The sequence below is a fragment of the Populus trichocarpa genome, chromosome 17, assembly GCF_000002775.5.
Source record: "Populus trichocarpa isolate Nisqually-1 chromosome 17, P.trichocarpa_v4.1, whole genome shotgun sequence".
NCBI lineage: Eukaryota > Viridiplantae > Streptophyta > Magnoliopsida > Malpighiales > Salicaceae > Populus > Populus trichocarpa.
The window spans coordinates 10,804,860-10,817,495 of NC_037301.2; the positions used below are offsets into that span (position 1 = coordinate 10,804,860).

Consider the following 12,636-nt stretch of genomic DNA (forward strand, 5'->3'; position numbering starts at 1 on the left):
TGGCTAGTGCATGTTAATAAAAAGCAAATCGCATAATTGGGGGAAATTTCTGTTTATGTTAGGATTAATATTGAGGCTCTGGATTCTACAGCTGAAGGCTCCAACCGTGATCTAGAAATCAGAACTACTCGCCTCTTGACACATGTTCTGCCTTTACACCTCCGGACAAGCTGCTTATGTGAGTTATATTGATAAAGTTGCCAAGATTTATTTTCTTCCATAAAAACATTGCACAATAAAAGGGGCATGGAATTAACAAGAAAACTCCATGGATAGGAAAATGGAGGACAAAACGGCAAGCTTCCAGATGTGCGACATTCGTTCAAAGCACTCTGTTGCCTACCAAAAACTAGAGTGCGGTGCTGGGTCCTTGTAGTTGCCTCCTGACTAGCGCATTGTAAATACCATCCTTGTTGAGAAGTTCTTCATGGGTGCCGCTTTCTGCTATCTGACCGTCAGAAATGACGGCAACAGTATCTGCGCTTTTGACTGTTGACAGCCTGTGTGCAATGACGAGAACGGTCCTGCCCTGCATCAGAGAGTCCATGGCATCCTATCCAACACAAGAATTTATTGTCGGTTAACCATGTGCAAAAAGATACAGAATTGTCATTGAAATGAGCATCAAATTCAAAATTCCTGCCCATTTATTTATTTGCTGTTATATTAATCTTTTGTTTGAGAAAGTTTCAGATCTGTACTTTGTTCGGAAATGCCAATCAATCTCACCTGAACAAGGTATTCACTTTCAGCATCCAGAGCACTAGTGGCTTCATCCAGTAACAGAACTCTTGGATTCATCAATAGCGCTCTGGCAATCGCTACTCTTTGCTTCTGGCCTCCCGACAGCCTCAACCCACGTTCGCCTACAACTGTTTGATACTTTTCAGGAAATGCATCTATGAAGTCATGGGCATTGGCCATTTTCTGCAGTGTCATCACTTCATAAGAAAATATGTATGTATGCTGCAAACAAAAACTTCTATAGATGGCTTTTGGATAAAAATGAAAGGATGACTAAATACTTACAGCTACATTTTCTATATCAGCAAAACTAGCTTTTCCATTGTATCCATAGGCAATATTCTCTTCAATAGAACAGTTGAAGAGAACTGGCTCCTGGCTCACTATGCTGACCTTCATCACAGAAAAAAATAAAAAGCTTGGTTATTAAGAAATCTGAGCATATTCAACTCAATCAAAATTTTGACCAGGAAACCTATGATCAAGTCTGTATGACTGAACCGTGTGAGAGTGTCCGTGAGAGAGAGTAGAGCACTTTATTACATTGATTGGGATGCTCGTAGATCAAGTCATGATTCAGTTCATAATAATGATGCTCCAAATGCCAATGACCACAATTGTGAGCTGAGATGCTGATTAAAATCTTATTTTACCAGAATAAAAGAAGATCAAAGAGGAAATGGTGATGATGCAAGAAAAGCTTTCGTTAGGGAGATAAAATCAGCTTTCCTGCACCCCATAAAAGATTTGTACAGGTTCAACAACATAACCATGTCCATTGTCAAATCTTTTATGCTTGCGTGACCTGCTATGATAGTCTATGAACAGAAATGACCATGACATATAAAGAGAATACCTTTCCATGAAGATACTTGTGTGATATTTCCGCTAATGGAACCCCATTTAACAAAATCTGTCCCTTGAGAGGGTCATAGAACCTTTCAATTAAGTTTGCTATTGTGGTCTGCAAAAGAAAACAAACAAAATAAACAAACAAATAGATGACAAAAAGACTATAGCATGTAATGAGAGTTGGTTTCCATTGACGTGCTCATTCTTAAGGCAAGATGATGCCAAGAGCTATATGCTTGCCATGAAAGAAAAAAGTGGGGAAAGAAACTTTAAAAATTGAGGAATGATATTAATGTTACCTTGCCTCCGCCACTTGGACCAACAAGGGCAACTTTTGAGCCTGGACTCAGCTTCAATGTTATACCCTGCAGTTTGACCGATAATAAGAACATGAGGTCATTTAAGTTCAAAAATGAAAAAGTTCTTCAGCTTTGTGGTGCTTTTGAGATACTACAGTCAAAGTGGTTGTCATTTGTCAGTCAGTCAGATTACCTACACGTAAATCTATTTAGTTCTTCAGCTTTCTTGGCTAGGTAATGAAACAGAGCCAAACTGAAGTCTTATGCCCTACATTTCATTTTATATTACTCTTGGTCTTTCATGTTCTACCAGGGAACTAGCAGAGCCTAAGGTCTTAGTCTGCATGGCCAGTCCAGGAGGAGGGGGGGTCAATGCAGTTGATTCTAGCTAAGCGAGGATGAAAAATAAAAGAAATTTTGAGCAAGATAAGTTGATTTTTGTCTAGAAAATTATCATAGTTAAATACCTCTAACTGTGTGATTAAGAAAAGCTATTACCTTAAGTACCATGTGACTTGGACGAGAAGGATAAGCGAACCAGACATCATTTAATTCTACATCTCCATCCAGATCACTGCTCAAAAAGCCATAGTTTCAACAGAGGATAGAATCTTGATGGACAAAAGAATACAGATATTAGGTTGGAATACTTTCCAACAAAAAGAAAACAAATCTAATTCGGGACCCCTTATGAAATAAATTTTTTATGTCTCTGCAAAATCGGTTCTTAGAGAAAGTCAATAGTAAAACAGATTTTAAGATAGTGTTTTCTTTTTTTTACTTTTTTGTGTGTGTGTGTGTGGGGGGGGGGGGGGGGGGGGGGGTTAACTAACCTCCTAGGGCACTTGTCTCCAGATTTTGGCATGCTTGAGATACGATCCAGGAGCTGAAACACTCTCCTGCTTGCCCCAGCAGCTTTCATTGCAGTTGTATATAGTCCAGACAAAGAAGATACAGAAGAGCCAACTGCAGGCAGAAGGATAGGCAAAAAATGAGTATTTATGAAAAAAGTGAAGCTTTCAAGGAAGCAAACACCTTTCTGAGTAAAGAAAAATGGAAGCTTGCACATAGAACATTGGTTTAACATAAAGCATCAGGTGATTTAACCATCACAGGCAGAATGATAATGGATAGTTGCATAAAATTAAGGATTTAGAAAGAATTTATAGCACCATACCAATGTTTTCTACCTAGATTAACACTCAGTTCTCCTCATTCTGTGAAGACGATTGTAAGGCACATATTGTGACAAGTTTCTCTAGCAAGTGGTTTGTGATTTTTGGTCAAACATCAGAATTTAACTTTCTCAAATATTTTCCTTGAAGGTTTCAAACATGTTTCTAATTGAAACAAAAATTTGTGGTTGAGCTGTGTTAGTATTCAGTGCAGGCAGTTGAACAGTGAAGGGTACCTGTGAGGCTGTAAAGAATGAAGGATGTAAGAGAGCCTGTGGTCATGACGCCTGTTATCGTCAAGTATGCTCCATAAACTACCACTACAATTACAGATAATGTAGATGCTGCATTTATTCCTCCAAAAAATAGGCCAACTATCCTCTGTAGTAGAAAAGATTAAAAAAAATACTCAGAAGCTCAGAAAAAGTTTCTATCCATGCAGAGAGAGAGAGAGAGAGAGACTCACTGCTTGTCTGAGTCCTAGCATCAGCGTCTCATCAACTTTTTCCGAATAATGTGAAATTGTGAATTCTTCTTGAGCAAAAGATCTAACTGTTCGAATGGCCCCAAAAGACTCCTAAAAATCAATTTTACTCAGGAAAAGAAAAGAAAAAACTTGAGAGTTTCCTGCAACTGTAGTTGCATTTCACTCCATAAGTATCAAATTATGGAAAAAGAAGACTACAGGGAATTTCTTCATACTTGATTTTATTACAGAATAGCCTCATGAACTGAATTCGCAAGCATTCTTAGAAGACTCACGGCATTTATTTCATTAATAAATGGGTGGAGGGGAATAAAGGAAATTCCATTACCAGAAAAAAACACTTTGTTATTTTAACACAAAAATCCTTCACCAAATCTGCAAACTGGTTCTGCCAGGCAGTCTATGCATTCTATCAGCAACAAATTTTCTGTTTAGCCATACATATCCCTGGTGACGCTTACATGACTAGATTCTGCAGTTGAGGCATGGAAAAAAGAAATCTTTGTTTTTCATGGATCAAAATGAAAACAAAAGGGATTTAGAACCTTCCTAACCACACCAAATGCCAAGTTTGTTGTTATTTTCTTTATGGTATTCATATTAAATGCTTTAACTAATTCTGAGAATGTGGTTTTGCATAAGAGAAAATAAATAAGAGATAGGATAACAATAAGTAAAATAAGCATTTTTCTTTCCTACAAACCTCAGCTATGGAGGCGGCCACAGCAGCTGCAGCTTGAGTTGCATGTGAAAGTTCACGAAGATAGCGCCCAAATTTCTTTACTGCAACTGAAATAAGTGGCACTATGGCCAAAGCCAACACTAACCAGGAAAAAAGATACAATAAGCAGAATACCACAGTGATAAAACAGCAGTATTATAAACCCTTCGACATAAAGAAATACCTACATGTTAACTTCCATGATGATGAAAACATGAAGCAAACGCCAATCAAGGCAGTTGTTAGATTACGGAATGCCTCAGAAAGATTGGTTGTTGCGGCATTTTTTATGATCTGGGTGTCCTCTGACAGTCTGCTGAGAAGTTCCCCTGTTCGAGTGACATCATAGAAGGCTATTTCCTGTTGAGGTAAAACCACGTCAAAAGTAAGGAGTTTCTGAGTGGCTGGATGATAATGAGGAGAATATAAAAAGATAAATCTTGAAAATCAGTATCAGCAAATGATTTCCATAGCTTCGTACTGCATAACCAGCCATCTCTGTGATACTTCAACAAATAATTCATAGTTTTTAAAATATAATAAAAAATTAAGATTACTATATATCTGTCTATAAGCTTAAGCTCTTTAACTGAGTGGATGTTAACATGGTATCAAAACCTATTGGTTCACAAGACCCTATGTTCTTGCATCAGTGATCATCAACTATAAAAGCATATATGAAAACACTTTTCAACGGATTCACAGAAGAGAGGTCACGCATTACATATATTTCCCATAAAAGAGGGGACATGTATGGAGTAATACAACATAAAAAAATACCTCTCCCTACAAACTCAAACTTTGAGCAAGTGAGAGTTTAACAAAACGGTGTTGCATGAACTAGTGTAATAAAAAAATGTTGCTACAGACATTTGTAGTTTTGTGGATTCAATAACTAAGGGACTCACCTGATTGATAAGGTGGCTGAATAAGTCCTTTCTTAAACGAGCTACAACCCTTTCACTAGCTGAGGAAAATAACCATGCCCGAAGTGCAGTGCACAGAGAACTAAAACAAGTGAAATGGAAAAATATGGTTGGTAAACTCTTTAAGAAATCTAACTCATCTAAAATAGGTATCTGGATGAAGCATTTTTTTATGTTGTGATTAGGAAAAGTACGTGTCTATGATGAATTAAATTAAAGCTGTAAAATCACAGTGCTATTTTGTAGAGGGTAAAAGATTCAACATTGTAGAGAGCAATAGTAAAGAGAAATTTTGAGTGCAGCCAAAACAAGAAGAGAAGAGGCCAACATGAACTGGAAAGGAAAATAAAATTGTCACAGGTAACAAACTAGCATGAATTTCTGATGAGATCTATGGTGTCACTTTTAACTTTTTGCTATATTTAGGAAATCTTAGGCAGTCTTAGTTAACATTTCCCTTGAAATTAAATACAAATTAAGCACTAAAAATAATGCACCGTGTTCAGAATTACTAAAACCAAATGAAACAATCTTGATTGGCACATCAAGGACTTAATCTTGACCGAAGCAGAAACTTCTAGGTAGCAGGAGTGACAAGTTAAATTACATTTATTCATGGAAATTTTAGGCTTTAGCTTCATTTACAAACTTCTAGTCTAACAACTTAGTTGCCTACTGCCTAAAATGTTACAACTAGTATTGCACCTCGCTATGGGTGGAAACTATAAGCTGATCAATGACCTATTGGTTTTACACATTTACCACGGATCTGTCATAAATGCCTTTCTAAGGAATAACTTGCTGCATGTCATACAATTTAGAAAATACTAATTTACTTAATAATACATGATTGTAATTCCCAGGACATACACTAACTTGTGTGCATTTGCTCTTATTTTCTCTGGTAACAGTAACATATGTGCATGGGTTCTTATTTTCTCTTCCAAATGCTGTTGTGATAACTTAGGCATGCAGGGTGGGGTTTTTTTTTTTCCTCCCTTTCTCTCTCTCAAGGAGCATTTTGTTGGGCACACAGTTCAGCTTCAATGTCCGAGCATCTTAAAACAACTCACATCATGTGTAATTAATTAGAGTATAGTATCATTGATTCTTCCAAAAGAACACCTCAGAACCAAGGATCCGCGCTTCAAATTAATGGCCTCATGGCAAACATTGAATAGGAAGCAAACAGGTAGACCAAACTGTTGAGGCTTTAAATCTGAGACAATTACATCTTTTGAATAGCTTTCATGCTGACGAATTCTGTAGAAAACCTTAGAAACAAACCACGCATCTTAATGTTTAAGAACAGTTGTTGCAATCACCAAATTCTTTATTTTGAAGAAGGGAAGAAGAAAATATTTTTTAGTGGTACATAACAAAGAACAAGCCATTCTCTAGAAGAAAAAAAAAAGGAAAGGAAAAGAAAATGAACAAGTCATATAAAATACTAATTTAACTACCAATCAGTGTCGTAATAAGATCATATCAACACAAATCCTATTTCATTGTGGAAGCAACCAAAACTACAATGAGAAAACGAATGAAAAGTGGAAACAAATAAATTTCTCAAAGGGATAACAAAGCATATCAAACATGATAAAATGATGTGGAAGTTAAGCTTTGTCGTACCCAACTACAACAATCAACACAATATATAATATGGTGTTCATGACGGCATCCAGAGCTTCCGATTGCTGTTCAGGAGTCTTTATATCTCTTGACACAATGTCTATGATCATTCCACCATATTTTGGCTGCAACGTAACTCATAATATGTTAAAAGGCACAAACATCTTAACAGGACACGAGCCTAGAGACAAGTCAAAGTTCACTTTGAACTAGTGGTTTATTTTAAAATCAAAAGGATAGTTCTCTTTCAACTTCTTAGAGCTTGCAATGTTTTGCTTGTACATGCCACTACCTTAGACAATACTCATGCTTAGTCATTAAAGAGTTGAGAATCTTAGCAAAATGAGAAGAAAAGAGAAGGTAGTTAATTGTTTAGAAGATTTGTAAAGCTCAAGATACTGCTACAACTACACGAACAGAACTAATGGAAGAGAAGTAGATTACGATAAGAAGACTGGATGTGGACGCTATCAACAGTGCAATGGTGCCAACAATCAACTTCCCTGCATCAGGTTTTGCCTGTAAAATAAGAGATTGATAGTAGATTAACACGTATCATTTCAATTCTTCCCAAGAAATAATCAGAAGTAACTTCCACTCACCAGCGCAAAAACTCGAGAAAATCCAACATTTGCGGCCTGAATTTTCCAAATTTTTAACATTAATAAAAACTTCAAGAAGATGGAGAACATAAATGTTCAAGGACATAACATGAAAAACCACCACCTCTGTTCCGCCTCCAAGCTCAAGGTCAGTTGCAGGACCATCAGGTGACTCGCCTTCATTTGATTTCCTCTTTGCCTACATAAAATCAAAGTGAATCAACTGCATCTTTCATGTTAATGTGCCAATATTTAATTTCCAAAGCACTTGGCTAGAACAGAAGACTTCAATTCAAAATCCCATTAATCCTTTCTCATATCCCACATGAATGATTAATGGAAAAAATTTAGGAATCCATACAAAGACCAAATTATCAAAAAACCCATGATCAGACACCACCCTCCTCGATGAAACTGGAAGTTTCAAGACCCAACAAAAAAAGCAGTCAAGACGAAACAGAACTGTAACATTTCAAATTACAAGCATTTCAAAAACCTCAGAAGAAGGAGAAGCTTGATGAATAATTAAAAATAAAAAATAACTGGAAAACCACGCCAAATTAATAGATTTTAAGAAAGAACCAAAATTTTATGTTTTTTCTCAAAGAAAAAAGAGAAAGAAAAGAAAAAAACTTCCCCATGCATGTAGCAAGCAATAAAGGCAATCAAAAACGTAAGAGCACATGCATATAACAATAGTAAAATCTCAAGTGATTCAAGAAATACCCTGTGGCATAGAAGAAATACAAGGAAAATCAAATTACATCTTTGGAGGTCAAAAGAGAGACTCTTTCACTTCCTGAGGATGAAATGGATCTTGAGGTCCAATCCAGGTACTCTTTCTTGCCCATGAACAACAACCACCTCCTCAGAATGTATCTCGGAGGAGAAAAGATTATCGTTATAGTTATTGTTGACGTTGCTGCTGATTGTTATTTATTTAAACTATTAAAAGGGTGGTTGTTTTTTTAGGTGGAGGTGGAGTTTTGTGTATAGAATTATAAAAATGTTAAAAAAAAACAATAAAAAATAGCTTTTTAGTTGAGTTTTGTGCATAAAAGAGTTTTACTTAACCTTAAATTCAACCACAAAAACTAAACCAAATACACCTTAAGTACTAACCACCATTCATTATTGTTTTAAATTTTTTAACATATATTTTTAAGTTGTTTTAATAAATTAATATTAATTTGTTTTTTTTTAAATATTATTTTAATTCAACCAACCATTATAATAGAATCCTCTGACCCTAACGGCTAACCCAAAAAGTCCACGTGCTTTACTTCCATTGCATGTGTCTATTTTTACCTGTTTTTTTTTAAAAGGAAATGCTATTGTGGTCCCCCACCCAAATTGATGCGTTCTTAATATAAAAATCCATTGAGATTTAGAATATTTTTACGAATATAACTAATGGAATATAAAAATCTAATCATAGGATTTGAATTTAATACCATTTGGTAAGATATATGGAAGTTATATTTTATTTTGAATTATAATTTAAATGTTATTTTTCATAAATAATTTATTAAAAAAATAATAAATAAAAATTTGTGTGACAAAACATGACTTAAATCAATTTTCTTGAAGAAGGGAGGTAGTACAAGTTAGAGTCCATAACTTCATTTTTTATTTGCTTTTTAATTAAGTCAAAATTTTAATTCAATTTCATAGTGAATTTCTCTTTTAAGTTAAAAATAAATTAATTTAATTTTTAAATAAAAATATTCTAGGAATGTTTTATGGTGTCACAAATTTCATGTTATTGAGTTGAGCTCAAGGATAAAAAGCTCGTTTAGAAATGCAGCCAACCCGTTTTTTTAAAAAATTTTAAAAAAAAATTTGTTAAAAAATAATATTTTTTATATATTTTAAATCGTTTTAATGCGCTGATCTTAAAAATATTTTTTTAATAAAATTTTCGGCATGGAAAACACTTAAAAAGCAATCACAACCAAACTTCCAAAGAGTTATTTCTTTGATCAAACATATTTCTTTGAATTATTGAATTACACAATTGAAACAATTATTCCTCTCTTCGTAACTTTTTTTTCTCTCTCGCAATTCACAGCCAAAAGCTAGCATGTCTTTAATAATTTATCTACAATTTTAGAATCGATCAAGTCTTCATGTAGAAATGCTACCTCTTAAATAACACTTGTTTCAAGGTCAATTAGAGAAATAATTATTTTTTAAAAAAGAAGGCTATGCGCAAATAAAAAAAAATTGTTTTAAATATATGTGTTCACGTGATTACGCTTTTCTATAATAAGTCTATTATTTTTATTTTATTTAGTATTGTAATGATTATAAATTGATTTTTATTTTTTTATCATATAATAAAATAAAATAAATTAATTTAACCGGGTAAAATTTATAACTTAGAATACGAGTTTGACAAGTTAACTAAAATGAAATTGATTTTTTTATTTGATTTTTTTATAATTGTTATATAATTTAATTTAAAATTAAGAATAAGTAAAGAGTGATGTTATAATTTTTAGATTTAAATTATTATACCAAATGTAACGACAACACCAAATTTTTTTTTTTTTTTTTGATCCATCTAAATTTTATGTTCTTAAGTTTCAACTTGGTTGAAGCCGCGCGGAAAATAACGTGGTGTGTAGATGATGAAAAATTGGAATCGAAGGCTCAACTGGGGGGGAGCTATGCTGGTGTCGATCTGGGGATGCACATGCCACATATATATATATATATATATATATATATATATATATATATCCTAAGGTCCAATTAATTTCCTTTTGTTGTCTTGTGTGCTCAGAGCATAATATATTGTCTCTTGTATTTGTCCAAATGCGCTATTGTGGCCATCTCTATGTACACACTACAAAGACAAACGCAATGACAGTTCGTTCGTACCCTTTTTTTCTCTGGACAATTACACCTCTCTCTCCCTCTTTTAGAAGGTGGTTAACCGTGTGATAACAGTTGTTTTTTAAATAATTTTTTATATTAAAATATATACTAATAATATTTTTTTATTTTTAAATTTTTTTTTAACATCAGCACATTAAAACAATTCAAAACATACAAATCATATTAAATTTTAACAAAAAAAATTAAATTTTTTAGGAACACGGTTTGCACGGCGTTCCCAAACATGTTCTTAGCTCTTTTAGAGTGTGTTTGGTATTGCGGTAGCTGTTGTGGTTGTGGTTTGAAAAAAGTTGTTTTATAAAAAGTACTTTTAGTTGAGGTTGGTTTGAAAAAATAGGTGTTTGGTTAAAACTGTGGTTGAAATTGAGGTTGAAGAAAAAGTAGTTTAATGTGTTTGGTTAAGAGTACTTTTGAAATTGAGGTTATAAAATAATTTTAAAAAATATATATTAATATTGATGGTTTTTAATTTAAATATTGTGTATTTAACTATTGTTATTACATCATGAAATAAATCATATTTTATATATATAAAAAAATTATTGTTCCATTAAACTATCTATAATTCCATTATGTACAAAATTCATCCGACAATAATTATAAAATTAGGTAAAATATTATCAGGAATAAAATTGAGATTATAGTACAAGTAAATTTAATTCACTTTAAACTAATTTTAAAAAAAAACAAAAAAAAATTGTTGTTCACGTTCAGTGCAAGTAAAATTAATTGACTGCACTAATTATTAAAAAAAAAACTGTTCATTGAACAGTGGATGCATGCCTCCGCTGTTCAGTGAACAGTGGAGCCATGCATTCACTGTTCACTGAACAGTGGAACATGGTTCTTTTTTTGAAATGTGCAGGAAGCTTTTTTTTTCTTGCATTTCAAACGCAGTATTTCATGGCCTCATGTACAGTAACAAATATTTGTTAATTAACAAAACAGCTTGCACAATTTGGCCGCAGGAAACGTGGACGCCACCACGTAGCCGAACCCGAAACGTGGACGCCACCACGTAGCCAAACGGGTTCTTAGTGTGTGTGGAAATATTGTACTTCTCAAATATTTTAATTTTTTTTACTTAAAATAAATTTTTTTATATATTTTTAAATAGTTTTAATGTTTTGATATAAAAAATAATTTTTAAAAATTAAATTTTTTTTATTTTAATATATTTTTTAAAAATAACACTTTAAATTATCATGTAATCACAATTTCAAAAATACTCTAAGAAGATTTGAGATGGACTGGGCTCGTTGGTAACTGCCATTAAGCATTCAAAGGACCCAAAAATATAATTTTGTTGTAAATCTATCCTCGTGAACATCTCAAAAAATGCCATACACTTTCCAATCTCAACCGTTAATTTTGTATGAATCTGTGACCATTGAATTTGCTTAGCCGAAAAAGTTAAGATCATAAATTCTATCATAATTCCTAGATCTAAAAAACATTCACATCAGATTTTGTGTATGTTTGTTGTTTAAAAATGGCTTTGAGGTTAGATTTGTATTTAAGAGAATTAAAGGGGCATTTATAAGTGTTTTTGGGTGAATTAAAAATATGATTAAAAAATAAGGATTAAAAAATGGTCGCCCATCGATATATCTTCGTTTTCTAAAAGGCTACTGGGCCTGGAAAAAGACCTGGGCGTGCATGGACATTGGCCCTTGCGAGCCTGGGCTCAACTCCAACGCCTAATTTTTTTTTTTTTTTTGTCATGAGATTTTTTTATGATTTCTTACTTAATTTAATTTAATATTTTAATTTATAAAATGTTTCATAAATATTGCATAAATTTATTAAATTATTTAAAAAATTTACATTAAAATTTATGTATTTCCAAGGAAAAAAAATATTTTTATTGAAAATAGAAAAAATATAAAATATGCATAATGTAGAGTTTTTTTTTCTTTTGAGTGGAAACAATATAAATAATTAAAGATACTATAATGAAAAAGGTCTCAAAACCACATACCAAACATAATACGCATAAAAATGCATATAAGAGCACATTAAATATTTGATTTAAGAAAAAAATTATCACTAAAATTAAAAATATTGGTTAAATAGTATAATTTAAAAAAGAATTAGTAAAACAACACAATTTGTATATTTTATAATTCATAATTGTGACATTTAAGGATTTCGTGTTTAAAAATCATGACATCTATTATATAGCGACAAATCATGCAATGTGCTTGACCGTTCTACAAAATAATCTAACTGTTTTTTGAAAATTCTAAGTTATGTTAATACTAACTTGAATGAAGCTCCCTCCCTATAAACAT

General features: G+C 32.8%; 1 protein-coding gene across 2 annotated transcripts; it reads right to left on the minus strand.

Moving 5' to 3' along the window:
- Window positions 1-36: 36 nt before the first annotated feature.
- LOC7484581 (ABC transporter B family member 27) lies at window positions 37-8,373 on the minus strand. 2 transcript variants are annotated; one of them, XM_052448460.1, is made up of 17 exons: window positions 8,203-8,373; window positions 7,563-7,637; window positions 7,439-7,474; window positions 7,281-7,355; window positions 6,837-6,961; window positions 5,187-5,286; window positions 4,467-4,638; window positions 4,261-4,379; window positions 3,537-3,647; window positions 3,307-3,451; window positions 2,732-2,861; window positions 2,394-2,469; window positions 1,896-1,961; window positions 1,601-1,708; window positions 1,030-1,137; window positions 730-927; window positions 37-553 (listed from the first exon to the last, which is right to left on the minus strand). In XM_052448460.1, the coding sequence occupies exons 1-17, from the start codon at window positions 8,287-8,289 to the stop codon at window positions 350-352; spliced, it is 1,935 nt and encodes a 644-aa protein (XP_052304420.1). In that variant the 5' UTR covers window positions 8,290-8,373; the 3' UTR covers window positions 37-349. The 2 variants fall into 2 exon arrangements, with proteins under 2 accessions (XP_052304420.1, XP_052304419.1); XM_052448459.1 differs by having other exon boundaries at window positions 2,729-2,861; window positions 8,203-8,372.
- Window positions 8,374-12,636: the final 4,263 nt, after the last annotated feature.

Bases quoted from the DNA above. Each gene is read 5' to 3' on its own strand.
- LOC7484581 (XM_052448459.1), bottom strand. From the start codon at position 8,289: ATGGGCAAGAAAGAGTACCTGGATTGGACCTCAAGATCCATTTCATCC. The intron at 4,639-5,186 runs GTGAGTCCCTTA...TTACCTCAACAG, and splicing joins TCAGCCACCTTATCAATCAG to GAAATAGCCTTCTATGATGT. The intron at 928-1,029 runs GTAAGTATTTAG...ATGACACTGCAG, and splicing joins CTGATATAGAAAATGTAGCT to AAAATGGCCAATGCCCATGA.